Consider the following 25,583-nt stretch of genomic DNA (forward strand, 5'->3'; position numbering starts at 1 on the left):
GCCTTACCTTTCTTCAGGTACAGCTGACACCAGGGTTCTGCAGTCCCTGGGACTATAAACAACTTCGATATCATCTGGAGGGAACTCAATCAAATCTCTTAAAGGCCCAGAATCCACAGCTAAAGGATGAGTAACGAGGTATTCTTCCAAATCCACTGGCTCCACTGCTTCAGTAAGGGGCACCTTTATAAAGAGGGGTGGGTATGAGAGGTAGGTAGAAAGGGAGAGGTGGATATAAAAATTTTAAAACTTTAAGCAAAGGAAATTTATTGTTTTTAAAAATACATGTTTTTAACCTAGTTATTTCTAAAATGTCAGCAGCGATTCAGCCAGATGCACTAAAGAAACAAGGTGTTGGCCTTCTATTTTTTTTTTTTTTTAAGATTTTATTTATTTTTGACAGAGAGAGAGAGAGAGTGTGCAAGCAGGGGAAACAGCAGGCAGAGGGAGAGGGAGAAGCAGGCTCCCTGCAGGGAGCCCGATGTGGGGCTTGATCCCAGGGCCCTGGAATCATGACCTGAGCCAAAGGCAGACGCTTAACCGTCTGAGCCACCTAGGCGCCCCAGTGTTGGCCTTCTTATACTTGTTTATACTTTTGGGTCAATACTTTAATCTTCTCACTTAGACTTTGTCCATTCTCCTCACATAAAATCAGTAATGATAATTAACAGTTTTAGAATACTTTACGATGACAACATGCTCATTGGAAGAATTCTTTTTTTCTTTTTTGTATCTTTGGGATTGTCGCTGCTAAGTTTATAAGGAGCGCTTTTACTTTATTTGTTCTTACAAATAAAGTATTCTAGTAAAAATATATAACCAGTCTGTAGTAGGCTGAAAATGGCCCTCCAAAGATCTCCACATCCCAACCCATGGACCTTATATGGCAAAATAAACAAATAAATACAAATAAAAGAGTATTTGAAGATATGATTAAGGATCTTAAAATGGGGACATTATCCTGGATTATATGAGTGGGTCCTAAGTGCAAGTGCAATCATATATATCCTCATATGGAGACATAGGGAATTTGGGGCACAGAGAGGATAAAGCCATATGAAGACACAGCAAAGAGAAATTTAAAGATTCTGGCCTTAAAGACAGAACTGATACGGCCTCAAGCAGCCACCAGATCTGGACGAGGCAAGGAACTGATTCTGAAAGGAGTCTCTGGAGGGAGTGTAACCTCACCAAAACCTTGACTTCTGCCCACTGATACCAGACTCTGGACTCCAGCACTGTGAGAGAATAAATTCCTGTTGTTTTAAGCCACATAGTTTGTGGTAATTTGTTCCAGCAGCCACAGGAAAGTAATACACAAAGTCTATTAAAAGTATCTATTAGCAGTAATAGAATATTCACAGAATTCCTTAGCCAAGCTGAAATTATACATTTTAATAAGATACCTTACTTCTTACTAACATGAGAAAAAATATTAAGCAAAACTGTGAAGAATTATATAACAAATGTGCAGTTGTGGACCAATGAAAATAAGAACATGCAATTTCTCAAGATGTCAACTGGGTAAAAACACTGAGACTTGCACGTACGTGTTACGAAATAGAAGGTGCTTTAATCTATGATGCTTTGAACTGAACAACCCCCAACAGGTAAAGCAACATTTTATAGATAGTTAAGTAAAATAATGACTGGCACATCATAAACACTCACTTGAGTGTTTTTCTCATTCAAAACCTCTCCCAAACCCTGTAAGTTAGAGAAAGTTAATATTTCAGTTCTACAAATAAGGGCATTTGTGCTCAAAGAACTCAAACAACTCCTGAAAATGAAATAGCCACTAAAGACAGTACAAAATTTAAAAATGGGTCTTCAAGCTCTACAATTCCTGGTTTTTCTCTCATAAGCATTCTATCTTATCTATTCTCTCAAGTATATCATATACTATCATGTATATCATGTATAGTTTATACATCATGATAGTATCCCTGTTCTTAATACAGGGAAAGAAGCAATTCAATAGGGAAACAGAATATTCTTCAACCATAATTGCTGAAAAAACAGGATATCTATACTGGGGGGGGAATGAATCTCAATCCTTATATTACAACATACACAAAATTTAAATTGAGATGAATCATGGACACAAATACAAATACTAAAACCATAAAACTGCTAGATGGAAACACAGGAGAACATCTTCATGATTTGGGAGCAGGCAAAGGTTTCTTAGACACAGAAATAATTGTAAGAGAAAAATCTGACATATCAAAAGATAGTTAAGAAGGCCACAGTAAAAGGAAATATTCACAAAACATACTTAACAAGAATATATAAATAAGTCTTACATCTCAATAATAACAGGACAAACCACCCTCTCAAATGGGGGGGGTAAAGTTGACAAGACATTCACAAAGGAAGACACAGGAATGGCCAGTTAGCACGTAAAAAAGTGTTCAACGTTAAAAGTCACTAGGACGTACTTCCACTTCCAGGAAGAAGACATATTTTCCCTATTCTTCCCACTAATTACAACTATAAATGCTGGACAGTCTATATAAAATAAACATCAGAAGACTCAAAAAGGTAGAGAAAAAGGCAAATCAGCAGGGACCTCGGGACTCAAGAAATGGTACAACAGGGAGTTAGCTAAAATTTCTTTTTGCCTTATATACTCCATGCTTGGAGCTAGGAAAGCTCACAAACCAGACACACCATAGGGTGGGCTGGGGGGGGGGGGAACCCCAACAAAATTCTGTTCTCCCCAGCCAAAGGACCAAGAGAGGGGCAGCACAACAAAATAGAAGAGTTTTTATTTATTTATTTATTTAGGCAGCATAGCAAAATAGAAGAGATTGATTGATTGATTGATTGAAGCAGGCTCCTCACTGAGCAGGGAGCCCAATGCGGGGCTACCCAAGCCAAAGGCAGACGCCTAACTGACTGAGCCGCCCAGGCGTCCCAGCAAAACAGAAAGGTTTTAGACAATAACCATTCTACTTCAGCCAAACACTATATGAAAAACTGTGGACCCACCCATATCTACACAAGCAAGGCCAAGTGGAAAGCTAAACTTCACCCTCACAAAGCTGTAACAAGGCATCCAACAATCCCCACCAAGCATGGAATCAAAGAAGTCAGAGTAGGAGGACGCCTGGGTGGCTCAGTCATTAAGCATCTGCCTCCGGCTCAGGTCATGATCCCAGGGTCCTGGGATCAAGCCCCGCATCAGGCTCCCTACTTGGTGGGAAGCCTGCTTCTCCCTCTCCCACTCCCCCTGCTTGTATTCCCTCTCTCGCTGTCTCTGTCAAATAAATAAAATCTTAAAAAAAAAAAAAAAGAAGAAGTCAGAGTAGGTAACCGGGATTTTCATATCTACTAGGAGGTATGAGCCTCCCACCTCCACAGTGTCAGTGGAGACCACACAGGGACATCTACTCATTCAGTAATAACAAGGCATTTCTTCTTCTTACTGTTGGGATAGTATCTGAGGAGGTCTATATATAATACAATAAAGGATAAAGAGATGGAAGGGTACATAAAATTTCTAGACTTCACTCAAACTGTTAAAAAGTCAACACTAGTTTTGTGGTAAATTATGTAAATATAATCCCTAAGCAACCACTAAAAAGGCTGTACAAAGATATGCACTCAACAAGACTGTAGATAAATCAAAATGGAATTCTAAAAAATGTTCAGATAATTCACACAAGATAGGAAAAAGAAAACAGAAAAACAAAAAACAGGGACACCTGGGTGGCTCAGTTAGTTAAGCGTCTGCCTTTGGCTCAGGTCATGATCTCAGGGTACTGGGATCAAGCCCCACATCAGGCTCCCTGCTTAGCAGTGAGTCTGCTTCTCCCTCTATGATCTCTCTCGCTCTCACTCTCTCTCAAATAAATTAATTAATTTAAAAAAAAAAACCAGAGAGAACAAACAAAAAATAAAAGGGCAGACTAAAGCCCCAGCAAAACAATAGTAACATTGGGGTGCCTGGGTGGCTCAGATGGTTAAGCGTCTGCCTTCAGCTCAGGTCATGATCCCAGAGTCCTGGGATCGAGTCCCACATCGGGCTCCCTGCTAGGCGGGGAGCCTGCTTCTTCCTCTGCCTCTGCCTCTGCCTCTCTCTCTCTGACTCTCATGAATAAATAAATAAAACATTAAAAAAGAAAACAACAGTAACATTAAATGTAAATGGTCTACATACGCCAATTAAAAGATAAGAGAATAGCAGAATGAGTTTAAAAGTATGACCTACCTGTATGGTGTACAAATTCACTTCAAATAAGACAATATAAGGAGGTTGAAAACAGAAGAATGGATAAAGATATACCATGCATACATTAATCAAAAGAATTCTGAAGTGGCTATATTAAAATCAGATAAAGTAGACCTCAGAGCAAAGACAAGTACTAGATAAAAAAGGGACATTACCTAATGATAACAGCTATGATCCAACAAGAAGACACAGCAATCTTAAAGGTGTATGTACTAAACAACAACTATAAATTATGTGAAGCAAAAATTAATAGAACTGAAAGGAAAAATAAGACATATCTACAATTAAAACTGGAGACTTCAAGACATCTCTCTCAACAACTGATAAGACAACTGGACAGAAAACCAACAAGGACATGGTAAAACTCAACAGCACCATCAACCAACAGGATTTAACTGACATTTATAGAACACTCCACCCAATAGCAACAGAATAAATATACTTTTCAAAAGCAGCAAAAGCATATACCAAGACAAACCATATCCTGAGCCATAAAACCAACCTCAACAATTTTAAAGGAATCAGAGTGTGTTCTCTGACCATAATGTAATCAAATTAGAAATTAGCAACAGAAAGACAAAGGAAAATCTCCAAACACTTAGAAACTAAATACACTTCCAAGTAAGTCATGAATTACAGAAGTCTGAAAAGTGAAATTTAAAAAATATGTTGAACTAAATGAAAATATAACATAAAATTTGTGGGATGAAGGAAATGCAAATCAAAAACATAGATACTACTTCACACCCATTATGATGGCTATTATAAAAAAATGGAAAACAAGTGTAGGAGAGTATATAAAGAAATCGGAAGCCTTTCGAATGTTCCCAAAAACTCATACCAAAAAACAGAATTACCAAATGATCTACTAACTCCACCTCTAGGTATTCCACCCAAGAATTGCAAATGAAGACTCAGATCACTTGTACACTCATGTTCATAGCAGCAATACCAACAGACAAAACATGGAAACAACCCGATGTCCATCAACAGATGAATGGATAAACAAAATGTGGTATACACATACAAGGGTATATTATTGAGTCTTAATGTGGACGAACCTTTGAAGAAATGCTGAGTGAAACAAGCCAGAGACAAAAAGACAAATATCGTATGACTGCACATTATAAGGTACATAGAACAGACAAATTTATAGAAATAGAAATAGAATAGAGGTTACTGGGGACTGGGAGGAGGGGACAACCGGGAGTTATTGTTTAATGGCTAAAGGGCTTCAGTTTCGGATAATGAAAAATTTCTGGAAATGGATAGTGGTATTGAGAATACACTTAATGCCATTGAATTGTACACTTAGAAACGGTTAAAATGATAAATTTTGTTATATATATTTTACCACAATACAGATAGATAGATAGATTGACTGACTGATTGAAGTAAACTTTTTTAAAAAACTTTTTAGGTCATGTTTCTCTGCCCAGGTATTATTTCTAGGGCAGCATACCTTTCAGGATTCAAAGTGTTACAAATGAATATTCAATGAAAATAACGGCAAAAGCTGAGAGTCTCTGCGTATGTTTAGTTCAAAATTAATCTTTCCTCAAAGAATGACCAACCATACCATGAGTAAGTCTTAGGGGAGGGAAGGAAGCTATGACACTTTCTTAAAAACACTAAATATAGGATAAACGATCTTGTTTCCCAAACTCACACAGGTCACTGGCTTTCTAGATGTGGTGCTGGCTAGACTTGGATCACAGAATCAAATTTATTTTTGCTACAACTATCTCCCCTCCCTCTGATGCCTATCAGAGACAGCTGCTTGGGTTAGTCTTGGAATGTGGTGATGAGCTTGATTATAACTATAAATTACTTTGTAAGACTCCAAGGAAAGATCCTATATTTACTGACCCAAGGGAAAAGATTACAACATGATTTTATAAAAGAGCGTGGCTGGGGGATGCCTGGGTGACTCAGTCGGTTGAGGGTCCTGGGTTCAAGTCCTGCATCAGGCTCCTTGCTTGGCGGAGAGCCTACTTCTCCCTCTGTGCGCGCGCTCTCTCTCTCTCTGACAAATAAATAAATAAAATATTAAAAAAAAAAAAAAGAGTGTGGCTGGGCCATTAGCAGGGTTAAAGGGTGATGAGAAGCAACAGTGAAGCACTACAGAACCTTTCATAGGCAATGTTCCAATACTTTCTTTAACGATCCTTCTGTTGGAATTTGGATGACATGTTTAGTGTTAAGATCTCTTTCAATCCTTTCTGGTGCACCATCAAAAATTCTGGTATTTGATAGAGGTTGTTTTGGCTGGGTGATAGCTGAAGAGTTTCTTTTTGAGGTGATCAAAATGTTCTAAATTGACTGTGGGGATGGTTGCATATATCTGTGAATACATTAAATCCACTGATTTGTAAATTAAATGGGTGAATTGTCTGGCATGTGATTAAAACTCAATAAGGCTGGTAAAAAAAAGTTAAACCAGAATCTAATCAGTTATAGGAAATACGAATGATAGAGAAATGAGTCTACAAGGAAGAAATTTCAAAAAAGTTGAACCAGAATCCTAATCAGTTACAGGAAATGAAGGAGATAGAGGAACAAATCTATAGGGAAGCAAATATAAAATCCAAAAGGCAGGCAATTCTGAAGATTTTTATTTATTTATTTGTCAGAAAGAGAGAGTGAGAGAGAGAGCGCACAAGCAGGGGGAGCTGCAGGCGGAGGGAGAAGCAGGCTCCCCACTGAGCAGAGAGCCTGATGTGGGACTCGATCCCAAGACCCTGGGATCATGACCTGAGCTGAAGGCAGATGCTTAAGGACTGAGCCACCCAGGCTCCCCAAGGCAGGCAATTCTATAAGACAACTAATTTGATATTCTCAACAAATTCAATGGCATAAAAACAAAGTTAGAAGTTAGGGGAAGAAGAAACTACTTTAGTTGTTGTTTTTGTTTTTGTTTTAACACAAGTGATCTAAAAACCAAACTCTATCTGTGGATTTTATGTGGATCTCCATTTGAATAAACCAACTATAAAAAGATATTTATGAGATAATCAAGGAAATTTAACATGTACTGGATATTAGATGATACCAAGGAATTACTGTTAACTTTGGTTAAGTGTGATAACAGCATTGTGATTAAGTAAGAAAATATCAATGGTTATACTAGTCTTTCTATTTCTGTGTATGTTTAAAGATTCCCATAATTTAAAAGTACTTTATCAGAGAGAATACAAGAAGACAAATTGATGTCAGCAAGCTCTGACAATCCTTTGAAGGAACTGTGTTGCAAAGAAGAGCAAAGAAATACTGGGGGCTGGGCACAGGCAGAAAAGTACGGCAAAAGAGAAGGATTTTTTTTTTTTTTAAGATTTTATTTATTTATTTACTTGAGAGAGAGAGAGAGAGAGAAACAGCATGAGAGCGGAGAGGGTCAGAGGGAGAAACAGGCTCCCCGCTGAGCCGGGAGCCCGATGTGGGACTCGATCCCAGGACTCCGGGATCACGACCTGAGCTGAAGGCAGTCGCTTAACCAACTGAGCCACCCAGGCGCCCGAGAAGGATTTTTTTAAAGGGGAGAAATAACAGCATGTTTGTATACTGATGGGAATGATCAGGTAAATAGAGAGGAAAGGTGATAAAAGAGAAGGAAGAATTACTAAAGGACCGTATTTCAATAACGGAGTGAAGTAGGGACTGACTAATCCCTCCACTTGTTCACAAGTGGTTCATCTAGAGTCACAGGTGTACAGGTAGACTACATGGGTACAGATGGTGGTAGGAGTATGTGCAAGTTCTTTTCTGACTGCTTCAATTTTCACAAGTACAATATGAAGCCAAGTTATCTGAGGAGTAAAAATGGGAAAAAGCGATTAGGGGTTAACAGGAGGATGCATGAAATAAGCCAACTAAAATAGTGGGGAAATGAATGAACTAGGAAAACATACTATTTGCCTGGAAATGTGAAAGCCTTCCTGAGTGAGTGGTCATAAATTGAGTGAGACCAGTCAAGAGGATTATGTTTTTCTCCAGCCACACGCAGCTGCACAAGTGCAGGTATGAAGGAAGCAGAGAGCTGGATTTTGAACAGCACTGAGGTTGTGCCAATGACATGAGAAGCTAAAGAATTCAAGGTTACATGCTAGAGAGTCATTATAACGATCATCAAATAATTTAAGTTTGGTAAGGAGAGAAAAGAAAACATCAAAGTGTGAGGCACAGGAAAAAGTCAGTAGGATCACGGATTCTACGTTCTGGGGATGAAGGATAGTTGGAATCAGGACATCAGTATAAGAGGGGCACCTGGCTGGCTCAGTCAGTGCAGCATGCGACTGACTCTTAATCTCAGGGTCATGAGTTCAAGCCCCACACTGGGTGTGAAGCCTACTTAAAATAAAAATAAAAATAAATTTTAAAGGATACCAGAACAAGAGAGCAAGAAAGGTAAGAAGCAGCAGTCAGAGAGCAAGAAACAGAAAACTGAGATTACAGAGGGGTTACGATTATTTATAATGACCAAATCTAGGGCATGACTATGGAAGTGAGTAGTTCAGGTGTAATACAGGACATAGAATATCAGTACAGAAAAGGAGTTCAAGACTCTGAGAGGGTATGAAAAGGATCATCTCCATGTACATTGAAATCACCAAGAAATCCATATATTCTAAAATTTCTCCCATCAGCATGTTACTGTTGTTAAAAGTAAACTCCATCTTTAAAATTTTTAATACAAACATTATAAACATCTCATTACAAGGTAATCAAACTGTTATGTGCTGGCATACCATGTTTTTTCAATAATTGGTGTCCTTTCATACCTAAATGGAAAGTGTTAATACATAACTCTACCCGTCACTCTTAATAACTTTTTTAGTTTTTGACAAATGGAGGTATAATTTTAATTCATATTCTTACTGTAACTACTAAGTATCAGTTTTTTTATCAAAATTGATTATCCTGGGGCACCTGGGTGTCTCAGTTGGTTAAGCATCTGACTCTTGATTTTGGCTCAGGTCATACCTCAGGGTCAAGAGACTGAGCCCAGTGCCAGAGCCAGCTTGGGATTTTCTCTCCCTCTGTCTCTCCCTCCAGGCCCCCACCCCTGCTTGAGCTTTCCCTCTAAAAATTGATTATCCTCATGCCAGTTTCCTTAATAAGAACACATATGCTTATACCTCTGACATAGTAACTGGCTAAGGCAATGATTCACTAACTGTATATTCCCTTCTATAAAAGGGGACAGATAATACTACAAATCTATGTTAATTATTTAATATTTCCTTCAGTACCTATTTCCAGAATAGATTCCTAAATTTTCCTATAATGAATCACCTTGGATCTGGGGAGTCTTAACCATAAAATTCCAGAGTTGATAAATTCTGAATGTAAAGTTTCAGAGTTGACTAGGAAATCAGGACCTGTATTACACCTCCTAACACTCTTCCCCAACTCAAATTTCAGGAAAGAGAGGGGTAGCAGCAAATCAGATTATGACACTAGTGATGGAGCCCAATCCACTGGTTCGTCTTTCCACTATTTTTTCACGGCCTTGTCAGTAATGTGCCAGTTAACATCCCAGATTTTAAATATGTTACTTACTGTGGTATGATGGGATATATTGCCAACAATGTTGAGGTTTTTGAGCAGTTGAGGAGAACCACTGTATTGTCCAGAGATCTGCTTCCTGACTTCAGCAGCCACAGTTCTATAACAAAGAAAGTAAATATATTATTTAAAAAGAAAACAACCATGTTTAAAATGGAAGGAAACTAAGTATATTAAATATTCATTTAAAAACCAACAAAATCTCAGAGTATCAACAGGGCCATAAATTCATAAGATACTTCAGTAAATACTGCCTATAATTACAGTAGAACATCTTTATGCTGATGTAGGACACAAAAGTGACAGCCAACTTACAGAAGGCTTTTTTTGTATCTGGCATTTCAGGAAACATACTTTGGCCTTCAACACAGCAGGAAGCTATAATAAGACAGATATACATACATATATTAAAATGTACATATCTTAAGGATATAAAATTCTAAAATATTTTATAAACAAAGAATTAGGAAGAAAAAAAAACTCCTCTTTCCTTTCTAATATCACTAGCTCCTCATTCATGTCCCAGAAAACTATCCCCTATTTTTACTTAACTAACAGAAATCGGCCTTAATACTCTGGCATTAATGGCTTTCCATAATCTGACCCTAATCACCTTTCCTGCCTTGCGTGTCCTTTCCCAAATTCTTGTCAGTGAACATAAATTGCTTCCCACAAAGCTGTTTCTCTCCTATATTCACAAATTCAATCCTTAACTAGTTTTTAGGCTAAACTCAAATACCAAGACATGCATACAAACGTCTTGGCTCACCCCAACTAAAATTACCACCCTTCATTGAAACTCTTAGAGCATTTATAATCAATGCATTTTCCTCCTCCCTAGTTATTTTTGCTCCATATAAACAGAGGCAGTGGTTTCATTCATCATTGTTTTCCCTAAAATATTTAGCATGCAGCACTCAAAACAGGTGACTGGTTAGTCCTATGAAATATACAGTATTACTGAACTTTCTGACAAATGAAGTAAACCACAAAAGCATTACCATAATACAACAGATTAAGTCTTTATTTGAATTAGGATTAGAGTTTAGAAGTTCCACCACTTCAAGCTGGTTACTAACCCTTGGGGGCATACTAGTATTTCAAATTTACTTACATGGCATTTCTAAAACAAAAATATTTTAGAAATTCAAATGACTTTATACCTCATCATTCTCCATATTCCTCATATTTCACAAAACTATAAAGCAAAATATTCAATGAGTCCCAAATCCAGTAACTAGCAACTTCCTCACATTAGTAACATTTTTATTAAATAGAAATAAGAACTCAAAAATAAAAAAAGAAATTATAACTTAAGAACACAAAATAAACACCACTATCCATAGATTTTGTGCAATTCTTTTTCTGTAGTCAATATCTAACCTCTACACTATGATCATCAACTGTCCACTTCCTTATTTTATAAAACTAGCCTTCTGGGTTTTTTTTACTCTTTTCCAAAAACTAAACCCTACTTTCTCCAATCATTCTACTGCAAATAAATTGAAATAGGTCTAATGACCTGATTTCTGGGTCAGCCTGATGCTTTTGTTCTGCAGCGTTCTCAAACCAGAGGCTGAATTCAGAGCCCTGAACATGTTGGTCCCCATACAAATCTCCAGCTGAATTTCTAAACAATCTCATTTTCCAAAAAAATATCCAGATTTATGATACAATCTTTTCCCCCACCTTCTTCTCTTCCATACCTCCTTCCTTTTTTCATGTTCAACCATTCCACACATATTTACTCAGCCTGTTTTGAGCCTATTACTCAAGTAGAAATTTTTGATACAAAGGTAAAAAAAAGTAAGTCTCAAGATACCGAATTAGCTCAACTTTTTTTAATGGGTGATTTGAGGTACTTTAGACCATTTCTGTGTTTTATAAAAGGCTAATTTGTTCTTCATAATTGCTGAAACCTAGAAGTTCATCCTTCAATAGGTAAATGGATATACAAACTGCAGCACATCCATACAATGCAATATTATTCAGCAATAAAAAGAAATATGTTATCAAGCCACAAAAGACATGGAAGAACCTTAAAAGAATCCTGCAAGTGAAACAAGCCAATCTGAAAAGCCTGTGTACTGTACAATTCCAACTATATGACATTCTGGAAAAGGCAAAACTATGGAGACAATTAAAAAAACAACAACCAGGGATTGCCAGGGCTGGAGGGGGAGAAGGAAGGGCTAAGAAAGTAGTACACAGGGGATTTAAAGGGCAGTGAAATTACTCTGCATGATTCTATAATGTAAACAGATGTCCTCATGCATCTGTCAAAACCAACAGAAGGTACAACACAAAGAGCAAACCCAATGTAGTCCATGGACTGTCATTAATAATAATATATCCATATTGGCTCATAAATTATAAAATGTACCGCACTAATGCAGCGTATTAACAATAAGGGAAACTTGGGGCACCTTGGGTGGCTCAGTGGATTAAGCATCCGACTCTTGATTTCAGCTCAGGTCTTAATCTCAGGGTCATGAGTTTAAGCCCCACACTGAGCTCCACCCTGGGAGTGGAGTGTACTTAAATACTAAAATTAAAAAAAAAAATTGGGGGGGGGGGCGCCTGGGTGGCTCAGTCGTGAAGCGTCTGCCTTCAGCTCAGGTCATGATCCCAGGGTCCTGGGATCGAGCCCCGCATCAGGCTCCCTGCTCAGCAGGGAGCCTGCTTCTCCCTCTCCCACTCCCCCTGCTTGTGTTCCCTCTCACTGTGTCTCTCTGTCAAATAAATAAAATCTTAAAAAAAAATAAATACATAAAAAATAAAAATAAAAAAAATTTTTTTTAAATAAGGAAAACTTGGGGCGCCTGGGTGGCTCAGTTGGTTAAGCATCTGCCTTCGGTTCAGCTCATGATCCCAAGGTCCTGGGATGGAGCCCCACATCAGGCTCCCTGCTCAGCGGGGAGCCTGCTTCTCCCTCTCCCTCTGCCGTTCCCCCTGCCTATATGTGTGTGCACTCTCTCTCTTTCTCTCTGTCAAGTAAATAAATAAAATCTTTAATGAATAAATAAATAAAATAAAAATAAAGGAAATCTGCTGGGGAAACGTGTAAGGGAACTCTCTGTACTTTCCACTTTCCACCAGATGTGAAAAGACAAGGAAGTTCATTTCAGTTTAGGATTCCCCTTAGGCCTTTTATTTATTTATTTATTCATTCATTCATTTTTTTAAAGATTTTACTTATTTGAGACAGAGAATGAGTGAGCAAGAGAGCAGGAGCGGAGGGAGAGAGAGAAGCAGACTCCCCCCCCCCCCCCCCCCCCAGCAAGGAGCCCGATGCAGGGCTTTATCCTGGGACTCCAGGATCACAACCTGAGCCGAAGTCAGACACTTAACCGACTGAGCCACCCAGGTGCCCCTCCCCTTGGGTCTTTTAATGAAGCCTATATATTGTGTGTTCTTTATTGTGTTTAAAGTTTAAAGGCCTTAAAGTCTCCTGATTCTTTTGTCAAGACTTAGATGAGAATATGAAAAAGCTTTTTCACAGACAGACAGAATCAATATTCTATGTCTCTTTATGTGTCTCTTCCTCAGTGCTACTCAACTCAGTCTATCAACCTCAGCACTATCTCACTGTTTCTGGGCTAAACCATGAGTTATCTGAATTTCATCAAATTCAAGATGTCACTAATTATTAAGACCTGCCATTACTTCATGTATAGCTAAGAAAGAAAAACCTTGCCAATTAACCACCATACCATCAATTAATTGGAAGACATACCCTGATTTCAGAAGATGTTAAGCAGTGAAACTTAAAATAAATGAAATATGATTACCTGAAAAAAGAGATGATTCTTTCTTGACTAACAGAGATATACAAAAGATAATCCCCATGCTACAAATATCTGTCTTATTTCTACATTACATAATTTCCCAAAAAAAGAAAATTAGTAATAATTTGAGAATAAAAACCATTTCTAAAATGGGCTATAATAGCAATAAAAATATAACCTAAACAAGGGATGTATTTACACTGAGACCCTCTCTATATGAGAAGATTCATAGAATGGTAGTGAGGAAATTTTCCCACATGAAAAATAATACTCTTAACCATATTATGGTCCAAAGTATGCAAGACAAAAAATATGATGAATATAGTTCCTGATATCAGTTAAAATCCTTTACTAGACAGTAGTCCTTCCTTACTCATGGGAAATAGTTCCAAGACCCCCAGTGGACGCCTGAAACTGTGCATTTTACCGAACCCTATCTATATGCTTTTCCCTGTATGTACATACCTATGACAAAGTCTAATTTACAAATGAGGCAAAGTAAGAGATTAACAACAATAACAGAGCAACTGTAACAATATACTGTCATAAAAGTTATGTGAATGTGGTCTCCCAAAATATCTTACTATATTATCTTCACCCTTCTTGTGATGATGTGAGATTAAATGCCTATGTGATGGGATGAAGTGAGGGGAATGACTTAGGCACTGGGATACGGCGTTAGGCTCCTATTGAGAAGAGAGATGCTGAATCCTCAGAAGGAGGAGCATCTGTTCCCTGACTGAGGCTGATCACAGAAAGTGAAACTGTGGATAATGGGGGCGTACCGTAGACTGCTTTTTCCCATAATAATTTTTCCTACTCTGGAGTACCTGGGTGGCTCAGTCAGTTAAGCGTCTGCCTTCAGCTCAGGTCATGATCCTAGGGTCCTGGGATGGAGCCTGGCATCTACCTCCCTTTACCTACTTTAGGAAGACATGATTTTCAAAGCTAATTATGAAAACATTTGTCATTGGAATTAGTCTGCTTCTCCTTCTCCCTCTGCCCCTCCTCACCACTTGTGCGTGTTCTCTCTCTCTCTCAAATAAATAAAATCTTTAAAAATAATAATAATAATATAATAATAATTTTTCCTACTCCTAGTGATAGCTCTACTGTAGGGAAATACAGGGAAGTCCTTTTTTACTTCTAATAAGCTACTAATATTAACTACAGGGGCGCCTGGGTGGCTCAGTCGGTTGCGTGTCTGCCTTCGGCTCAGGTCGTGATCTCAGAGTCCTGGGATCGAGCCCCGCAGGGAGCCTGCTTCTCCCTCTACCTCCTCCACTCCCCCTGCTTATGCATGCACTCACGTGCTCTCTCTCTGTCAAATAAATAAAATCTTTAAAAAATATATTAACTGCAAAGTAGAAAGAATAGGTCAAAAATTCCATAGTTACTTATGCTCCTAAATTATAAGGGAATACCTTCTTCCCCTCCCAAAAGAACTGATTGAATACTTGACCTATTTGTCTCCTGATCAACTCTCTCCATTTCCACAAGCTCCCTCATTATGTCAACATGCATTACAATTTTCACAAAAGAAAACACTAAGGCCATTCACCATAGGACACTGGAAAGAACCAATAAAGGACTCACATCCTGAGGGAAATTATGTTGTATTTAATCTTTCCTCTAACTTCTTCCCACTTTCAGATGCCCCATCTAACCCATGATATCCAGAATGACCAACCTGGGCCTCTCTCATCTCTACTCATTCTCCTTGGGACCAACAGAAGAAATAAGATCTCTTGGAACTGTAACTGTTTATATATAAAATAAAAGTCAGGGAAGAAGTGAAGGGTAAGAGGATATACCATGGAATGTACCAGGTAAGAGAATACATCAGAGACAAGGCAAAAAAGGGCTGGCTAAAAATCCCCAAAGGAAAAAGGAAAAGAACAGCTGATACTCCAGTGTTGTGACTATCCAAGCCCAAGATTGGTAACTGATGGGTGGAATCACAGTTCTACCATTGGCATTAAAGATAAAGAGAAGCAAAATAAAGAAAACAACAGATTAGACGTGGGCCACCTATGACCCGGTAGGGGTGTGGAAGGAGGGACTATGGACTTCTGCTGCTTTGCTTGGGAGGACTCGAACTGGCACCTGGAAACTTTTAGGAAGACATGATTTTCTAAGCTAACTATGAAAACATTTGTCATTGAAATTAGTACTGTGACAAATGGCAGGAAGACAACACTGGCTAAGAATCTGCAGAAATACCTTCCAAACTGCAGCATCATATCCCAGGATGATTTCTTTAAGCCACAGTCTGAGAGACAGACAAATACAGATGGATTTCTGCAGTATGACGTGCTTGAAGCACTTAACATGGAAAAAATGATATCCACCATTTCCTGATGGACAAAAAGCCCAAGACACTCACTGTTATCAACAGACTCTGGAAATGCTGAGAAATTCCCATATTAATGATCAAAGGCTTCCTTCTCTTTAACTATAAGCCCCTTGACACTCTATGGAACAGAAGCTACTTTCTGACCAATCCCTACGAAGAATATAAAAGGAGGAGGAGTATAAAGGTCTACAAGCCTCCAGACCCCCCAGGGTACTTTGATGGCCACATGTGGCCCATGTATCTAAAGCACAGAGAAGAAATGAAGACATCAGGTGGGAAACTGTTTACCTAGACAGAACAAAATCTGAAAAGGACCTCTTTTCACAAGTGTATGAAGATCTAATACAAGAACTAGCAAAGCAAAAGTGTTTGCAAGTAACAACATAAAAATGGTGTGCCCTGAATCCTTCCTGGGATGAATTAGGAAACTCAAAGGAGTATATTTAAGGACCTTAACCAAGATACAGTATGTAGTTTGGTATGATGGCAGCTGCTGGTTTGTTTGTTTCTGTTATCACACATGGTTTCCCCAATATGTGAAACAGTAAATAGTTATCCATGCCAGTAGACAGGAATTTACCTTGATGAGGTATTCTCACTCCAAGGAGTGCAGAGATATAGCACAGCTCACAAACAATGACTCAGTTCCTCTAGACTAATGATCATCAAACTTTTCTGAATAGGACACAGAGGACAAAATAAGGTTTACATCACAATCCAGTATATATGTAATCTATTGTGTTTGTATGAATGTGTCTGTGTGTATGTAGGTATATATGTGTGTGATGTGTGTGTATATAAACACACATATCAAGTATCAAAAGTATTCACCTTAGATATAATGCCAGGTTCTATTTGTAATTTTTTTAAAATATTCATTACCATCTAATACAGATGCTGACCTCCTGCAAATAAAGGCTTTACTGGGAGTAGCAATGACATTGAATAAATCAATAATTTACCAGGAAAAAACAAAAACAATAGATTAAAGAAATGCAACACTGTGTTACCTACTATGTATCTGTGCCAAAAATGTTTAACCTGAATTGAATCAAACTGTACATCTAACATCCAGTTAACAGGAAATATAGAGAACACTAGAACAAGCTGAACAAGCTGGTGCCAAAGGAAGCAATCAGACAAAAACCAGAAGGCAGGTCATTCTGTACTGCAAGTCTCTTCAACAAATCAGTGTCATGGTAAATAAATAAGTAAAGACAGTGGGCTAAGTTTTAGCATAAAAAAAAAAAAAAAAGACCAGACAAAAAAAAAGAAAATTCTATTTAAAAAAAGAAAAAAAAAAAAAAACTTAAGAGATATAACTAACTGTAATGAATGGTTCCTAATTGGATCCTGGTTCGAACAAACCAGCTACAAAAGACATTTCTGAGGATAATGAGCAATTTGAACATGGACAGGTATTACATTATTAAGAATTACTGTTTTTTTAATGTGTGAAAACAGTATTATAGTAATGCAGGAAATGTCCTTATACTTTTAGAGATGCAAATGATGTCGGTAACTTAGCTTTAAACTCTTCAGTTATTATTACTCTACCTTAATGTACAAAACTAGCAAACTAATTATGGAGTACAGACGGGGCAAGTACTCTTCAAGAAGTATATCGTGTCCTCCATAAAGCCCTGCCTGATTATTTCTTTTCTGTTCCACTCAGGTTAGCTTCTCCTCCTCTATGCTTTCAAAGTAATCATATGTATCCATATACATTCAAGGAAACAGAGTTACTAAGGGGCTCATTTAGACAAGCAGCCGCTAGCCCGATGACTGCTTTTCACCTTGGACTAAGAACCTGGCCTTGCTAACACCGAGACTGATTTCAGCAGTAGGAAAGCTCTATGTTTGTAAACATTCTCTTTGATATAAGCACATAAATTGCAAAGCAGGTTCTTCTGGAATACCAATGCAACCCTCTAATATAAAAAGTATGGTGGGGGGCGCCTGGGTGGCTCAGTCGGTTAAGCGGCTGCCTTTGGCTCAGGTCATGATCCCAGGGTCCTGGGATCGAGCCTCGCATCGGGTTCCTTGCTCAGCGGGGAGCCTGCTTCTCCCTCTCCCTCTGCCTGCCTCTCTGCCTACTTGTTCTCTCTCTCTCTCTCTCTGTCAAATAAATAAATAAAATCTTTAAAAAAAAAAAGTATGGTGGAAGGGAAAAAGGAACAGTGAAGGATCAAAAACTTGGCTTCTCAGGTCTGGCACTTTCTCACACTTCAGAGGCACCTCTGAACCTCCTTGAGGAATTAGGGAGGACAAGGAAACTTCACTTCTGGAGTACGCTATGCTGGCTCTTATTTTGTATAAATGTCTCAAAGCAGGTTAATTTCTGCCATTAAAGAAAATGTATATTCTTTAACTCAATCTGGTGGCACTTTTCTACCAAAAACTATCTCACTGTGATAACCAAACAATATGACAGACATAGCATCTATCAAATTGTTTTGAAATCTACTTACCTATCTCCTTGAAAGAAACCAAGCAATGCAAGGGGGGACTTCATTTACCTGTGTACCCTCTACCAGAGTGCCTGGCACATCCTGAGTACTTAATAAATGTTTTCAAAGCTGAACTGAAAAAATGGGAATAGAGAGAAATTCATAATTCTCCCCCACCGCCCCAAAAAGTAGTTCAGAAAGAATACTAGAATGGAACAACTGATGTGAGCTTCTTTTTTAAGATTTTATTTATTTATTTGACAGAGAGACACAGCGAGAGAGGGAACACAAGCAGGGGGAGTGGGAGAAGGAGAAGCAGGCTTCCCGCCGAGCAGGGAGGCCAATGTGGGACTCGATCCCAGGACCCTGGGACCATGACCGGAGCCGGAGGCAGATGCTCAATGACTGAGCCACCCAGGCGCCCCCTGATGTGAGCTTCTTAAGGACAGGGACTGCACCCCATTAATCTTTACATCCTCTGTCTAGAGACGATGGAGAGAGAGAAAGAAACGGAGACACAGGTATACGAGTGCAGAGAGAGAAAAGGAGATAGGGCAGAAGAATGAATTTAGAGACTACTCAGTATATGAATCTTCCAAATGCCTTTCAGAGTAAACTAATCTGTTAAGTACAATTGTTTCTAATTGATTGGGAAAGGACAAGGAAGTATGCCTTTTTATCTATTACTGTCAAATAGGTAAATATTTGCTGAGGGGAAAACTCTGAATCCACAGAAGAATTCTAAATATATAACCGTTTCTGTAAGAGCCTTGCTGACATCATTATCCCATTTATTAAGTGAAACAGGGAAACACAATGCTCTGCTATTATACATGAAATTCCTTTTAAACAAGATATATGATATGTTTACTTATCTCAAAGCAGTCTCTAATATGACTTTAACCTATCTGCAAAGGGCTGGTTCCAGAACTATGTTCAAACTCCACAATTATGTAAATAAAGTTATTACAAGTAGCAGAGGAAATAAGATTTTCCAACATAGAGAAAAGACAAAGAAAATAAATCTATAAAGGAAGACATTTTTTTTTTTTTAAAGTAGACTCCACACTCAATGTGGGGCTTGAACTCACAACCCTGAGATCAAGAGTCACGTGCTCTACTGACTGAGCCAGCCAGGCGCCCCAGGAAGACATCTTTTAAAAAGTAAACAAAAGGAGTGCTCGCTTCGGCAGCACATATACTAAAATTGGAACGATACAGAGAAGATTAGCATGGCCCCTGTGCAAGGATGACACACAAAAAGTAAACAAAAGGAATATATACCTGGCATTAAAAAACTCAAACCTCACAAAGAGGTAAAAACAAACGGTACATCTCTCTACCTCCATCCAATCCCCAATCCTATTTCCCAAATGTAACCACTTAATATTTTATCAGGTATCCTTCAAGAAAAATATGTGTCTACTTTTTAATGTCCACATATGACATCATACAACAACAAAAAAAACTTTTCTTGATACCTTACATTATACACTTATCTTGGGAATCATTCCATATCAGCACATAAAATTAATAATATTCTAACAATATTTATCAAGCATTTACAGCTTATATGCCAGATACTGTATAATGTGTTAGACTTGTTATACCCCATTTAATCCTCAGAAAACCTCTGTGAAGTAGGCATTATAGTAGGATATTTAAGTATCAAGAGGTTAAGGTCACAAAACTAATAAGGAATAGAACCAAGATCTGAACATAGAGCCCCCACTCTTAAACACTGCTCTCCGGCTTTCTATCTGCTACAGAGTTTAGGATATGGGTGAACCAGAACATATTTAACCAGCAATCTCTATTGGTAGACATTTAGGCTATTTCTAGATTTGTAAAGATTATCACTGGAAGGCAAGCTCCATGAGAGAATTTTCTCTAAATCTAGAATTATGCATGAAAAGAGAAAGAAATCTTTTGGGCCTTTTGTATTCCAAATTTTCTACAGCACCATGTATTACGTTATAGTCAGAAAAAAACACATATTTTTAGATAAACTTCAAAAATAAAGTAACTTTCACAAGCTTATGAAAGATAGAGAGGCAGGGTTTGAATTCAGATCCATAAAACTCCTAAGGCCTCTTTCCTTGGAAGGAAGTTTCCAAAGGTAAATGATTCTAGCTACAGTTCATATTAATGAGCTCTCTGTTCTTGAAAACCTAGCCTATGAGGTCAGCTAAAGATTTTCTGAGATTCACTGAGTATCAGTGAAAATGTCTAGTGTATACACTTAACATATTAATAGGAACACTAATTACAACCACCACCACTGTTATGATCTGTTTCCTATCCTTCAGGATGGCTAAATAAAACTCCCTTCTGAGTCCCTGTCACTTGTCAGTTAGCCTGTGTTAAATTCTTTAAGAATTTAGGTTCACAGTGGGCCAGAAGCCACTAAAGGCCTAAGAAACAAAAACAAGGAAAGGTTGATTTGTGAAACCAAAGCACAGAAACAGTCCTTCTATATAATACACTTAACATTTAAGACATAATTCCTTTTTGGGGAGGATAAAGAAAAAAAGATGTCGATGACTCATGTATCCCATCTGACACAATTCTGGAATAACATTTAAATCAAAGATTTAGAGAGCACTGTATGAAAGAGACGTGGATGTCTCCATCACTCTATCTATAGCATTCTACCATATCTCAAGTTCCTCAACAAAAACATGGTGATAACATTGTTTCCAACTTCATGGAACATATTAACTTATAACTACAGAAAAAAAAATTTTTTAATTTAGCATTTGAAAAATTAACACTGATCTGAAATTGGCAACTAAAATAAAAACTGAGAGGGGGAGAAAACCTTTTACTGTAAAAAGTCAATCTTCCCAAAAGGAGATAAATTTATCTTCAATTCCACCCTACTTCATAAAAATAAAGCCAGAATCTCCCACAAACGTACAAATTATATCCTGTATACAATTAGTTGCTAAGTCCTGTTCATTCTAACTCTTAAATACTTCTCAAATCTTTGTCTTCTCCTTCCTTTTCCTACAGCACCTGCCTACAAATACCATCATACTTAATGGTGAAAGTCTGAATGCTTTTCTCGTTAGACTAGGGAGAAAGCAAGAATGTCTGCTCTCACTATTCAACACTGTACTAGAGGTTCTAGCCAGTGCAGCAGGAGAAGGAAGGAAAGATATGGAAACAAATTAAGGGTGTTCAGATGAAAAAGGAAGAAATAAAACTCTTTACTCACAGACAACATGATCCTGTATGCAGAAAATCCTAAGGAACCCACAAAAAAACTCCTAGAACTAATAAACAAGTTCACCAAAGGCAGAGGATATAAGTTCAATGTTCAAAAATCAACTGTATCTCTATATACTAGCAACGAAAAACCAAAAATAATTTTTCACTTTCATCATAACATCAGAAACAATACTTAGAAACAGATTTAACAAAAGAAGTACAAGACTTACATACTAAAAATTTCAAAACTTTGCTAAGAGAAATCAAATAATATCTCAATAAATGAAGAGATGGGGCGCCTGGGTGGCTCAGCTGGTTAAGCAACTGCCTCCGGCTCAGGTCATGATCCGAGAGTCCTGGGATCAAGTCCCACATCGGGCTCCTGGCTCAGCAGGGAGCCTGCTTCTCCCTCTTACCCTCTCCCCTCTCGTGCTGTTTCTCTCTCTCTCTTTCTCTTTCAAATAAATAAATAAATAAAATCAAAATAAATAAATAAATAAATAAATGAAGAGACCGTCTGTGTTTGTGGATCTGAAGACTCAATATGATTCAGTCGGCAATTCTCCCCAAAACTAATCTACAGATTCAACATAATCCATATCAAAATCCCCAAAGGGGGAAATTTGCAGAAATTGTCAAACCTTATATTGATGTTGATCCTAAAATGCTTATGTAAATGCAAAAAATCCAGAATGAACAAAACAATTTCGAAAAAGAAGTAAAAAGTTGGAGGACTCACACTTCCAGATTTCAAAATTTACTATAAAGTAACACTAATCAGAAGAGTATGGTACTGGTGTTAAGAAAAGACACACAGATCAGGGCGCCTGGGTGGCTCAGTTGTTAAGCGTCTGTCTTCAGCTCAGGCCATGATCCCAGGGTCCTGGGATCGAGCCCCGCATCAGGCTCCCTGCTCTGCGGGAAGCCTGCTTCTCCCTCTCCCACCCACCCCTGCTTATGTTCCCTCTCTCACTGTGTCTCTCTCTGTCAAATAAATAAATAAAATCTTAAAAAAAATAAAGACACAGATCAGTGAAACAGAATTGAGTATCAAGAAATAAACACATAGAACCATGAGAGACTATGGACTCTGAGAAACAAACTGAGGGTTCTAGAGGGGAGGGAGGTGGGGGGATGGGTTAGCCTGGTGATGGGTATTAAAGGGGGCACATACTGCATGGAGCACTGAGTGTTATACGCAAACAATCAATCATAGAACACTACATCAAAAACTAATGATGTAATGTATGGTGATTAACATAACATAATAAAAAAAAAGAAATAAACACATTTATGGTCACCTGATTTTTTAAGGTATCAAGACAATGCAATGAGACAAGAATAGTCTTTGCAACAAAGAGTGTTGCAATAGAACATTCACATGCAAAAGATAAATTTAAAGATTTTTTTTTATTTTTAAGTAACCTCTACACCCAATGTGGGGCTCGAACTCACAAGAGTTGCACGCTCCACTGACTGAGCCAGCCAGGAGCCCCATAAAAGATGAATTTAGATGCTCATCTCACAGTATGCACAAAAATCAATGCAAATGGATCCTTAACCTAAAGTAAGAGCTAAACTATAAAAACTTGTAGAAGAAAACAGAGAAGGAAATCTTAACCATGAATTAAGTAGTCTTAGAGAATAACACCACAATCACGATCCACATAAGAAAAAAAAAATTGATGTATTGGACTTCATCAAAATTTAAAATCTCTGTGCTTCAAACTTCACCATTAAGAAAATGAAGAAACAGGGGCGCCTGGGTGGCTCAGTTGTTAAGCGTCTGCCTTCGGCTCAGGTCATGATCCTGGGGTCCTGGGATCGAGCCCCGCATCGGGCTCCCTGCTCGGCGGGAAGCCTGCTTCTCCCTCTCCCACTCTCCCTGCTTGTGTTCCCTCTCTCGCTGTGTCTCTCTCTATCAAATAAAATAAATAAAATATTTAAAAAAAAAAAGAAAATGAAGAAACAAAGCAGGTAGAAAATATTTGTAATTCATATATCTAATAAAAGATTTGTATTCTGAACATATAAAAAACTCCTACAATTCAAAAACAAGATAAATAACCCAATTTAAAAATGAGCAAAAGATAGGAATAGATATTTCACCAAAGAAGATACATGAATGGCCAATAACCACAAGAAAAACCATCACAAATCAGGGAAATGCAAATCAAACCACAATGAAATGTCATTTCACACTCATTAGAATGCCTACAGTCAAAAAGAAAACAATTAACAAGTGTTAGCAGGATGTGGAAAAATCTGAACTCTCATACATTGCTGATGAAACGTAAAATGGTGTAGTTGCTGAGGAAGTTTGCCAATTCTTTATTCAAACACAGGGGCACCTGGGTGGCTCAGTCAGTTAAGCGTCTGCCTTCGGCTCAGGTCATGATCCCAGCGTCCTGGGATTGAGCCCCACATCGGGCTCCCTGCTCAGCGGGGAGCCTGCTTCTCCCTCTGTCTCTGCCTCTCTCTCTCTCTGTGTCTCTCATGAATAAAAATAAAATCTTAAAAAAAAAAAAAAGAGAGAGGCTGGGCCTGGCTGTAACTGCTCTATGAAGATGAGAGGAAGACATTGCTTTGCAGTTGGAGAAAGAATGTGAAGACAGGAAAAGAGGAGAGCCAAAGTGGAGTCTCAAAGAAAGTCTTGCACCCTTAGGCTCCTTACCACAATCCCTTACCTTCAGCAAAGTTTATTAAAATCATTAAATGGCTGATATGAGTGCAGTTTTCTGGTCGCAGAGGATAAATGAGAAACACCTCATGATGATGCAGAACTACAGCAGAAAGGAGCCTGGGAAAGCCAAATCGCAAAAACCAAGCAGACCTTCCCGGGAAGGCTGAGTTGGCATGAAGATCAGAGCTAAACTTAAAGTTAAGGAACAGGGATCCACAGCTGCTTCACATTACACTGCTTTTCTTTATATTTTTGGATACATCAGTTACATATAAATTTTAACAGGTAGTACAACTGACTATATTGCTATATATTTAAATAATTATCGTGAAGCTGAACAAGTTACAATGACCAAACTTAAAGAATACCAGTTGTTTTGGTGTGACCAGCATTTACCTTCCCCCTCTTTCTTTTGGTTAGAAACCTCTTCTTTTTGGCAAAGAACTCATTACTTGAGATTGGGTGGAGCTGACACCATCACATCTCTCCTCAAGCCAAGGAGGATGACATGTCACCCAGGAATGGCCAGCATCCCCTAACCCCTAAACACAGTAATTGGTTCAAGCAGGAACATGTGACACAAGCCAAACCAACGATGGAGCTCCTGAATCTTTTCTGCCAGAACTAAATGGTAGGATTTGAGCCTGGGTCTGTCAACTCTCATTGTAACCATTTAGTGGAAAATCTATCAAAGACACGAAGAGAAGAGGCTACTGATACCCTCGGTATCCTGAGACCTGATGTACTCAGTTATAAGCAAATTAATCTGACTGGTGTTTCTGTCAAATGCAACCAAAAAGTCTCCTCTGTAAAAAGCCACTGAAAAAGTAATAACACATCTAGACTGCTTGCCAAAGGGCTCTATGATGCAACCTAGAAGTGAAGGGAAGTTCACTCTCTGAGGAGATGGAGTTGACTAATGGAAAACAGGATGCAAGAGAAAAGCAGGTAGATCAATTTCTTCTTCCAGACTCCTATCTACTGATGTGAGAAACTGTCCCTCTGTCCAAAGATAGCCTGTGTGACCAAGCCAGCATACCTGCTGAAAACAGTCTCTCTCCAGCTCTTTGTGAAGCAGTGGCCAATAAGATAAGGTATCACCTTACATTGTTTCCCCATCTCTGCCTCACTTCCCTTTTCTCTTGATGCCCCAGGATTATGCCTCCCAGTAAATCCTCAACTCTTAATCCTTGTCTCAGTCTCTGTTTTCTAGGCAACTCAGATTAAAAAGGTATCTACAAAAGAACCTACAGCAACCATTAGGCTTACTATGAAGTGAAACATAGAGAGA

The 25,583-nt window shown here is 38.3% G+C and overlaps 1 protein-coding gene, 1 non-coding gene and 1 pseudogene across 2 annotated transcripts in view; 2 read left to right on the top strand and 1 right to left on the bottom strand.

The window, feature by feature from the left end:
* DOCK7 (dedicator of cytokinesis 7) overlaps positions 1–25,583 on the bottom strand; it is a 217,678-nt gene that overhangs the window by 182,341 nt on the left and 9,754 nt on the right. The window contains exons 2-3 of the mRNA XM_044914530.1: positions 9,797–9,902; positions 8–183 (exon numbers count right to left, since the gene is read on the bottom strand). Coding sequence (XP_044770465.1) covers positions 8–183; positions 9,797–9,902 — 282 coding nt within the window. The remainder of the gene's footprint in view (positions 1–7; positions 184–9,796; positions 9,903–25,583) is intronic.
* LOC110571818 lies at positions 15,736–16,333 on the top strand (annotated as a pseudogene).
* Positions 19,574–19,682, top strand: LOC123324651. The gene has a single exon (XR_006539929.1). It is a non-coding gene; the product is annotated as a U6 spliceosomal RNA (small nuclear RNA).

The sequence above is a fragment of the Neomonachus schauinslandi genome, chromosome 4 (assembly GCF_002201575.2).
Source record: "Neomonachus schauinslandi chromosome 4, ASM220157v2, whole genome shotgun sequence".
Lineage (NCBI taxonomy): Eukaryota > Metazoa > Chordata > Mammalia > Carnivora > Phocidae > Neomonachus > Neomonachus schauinslandi.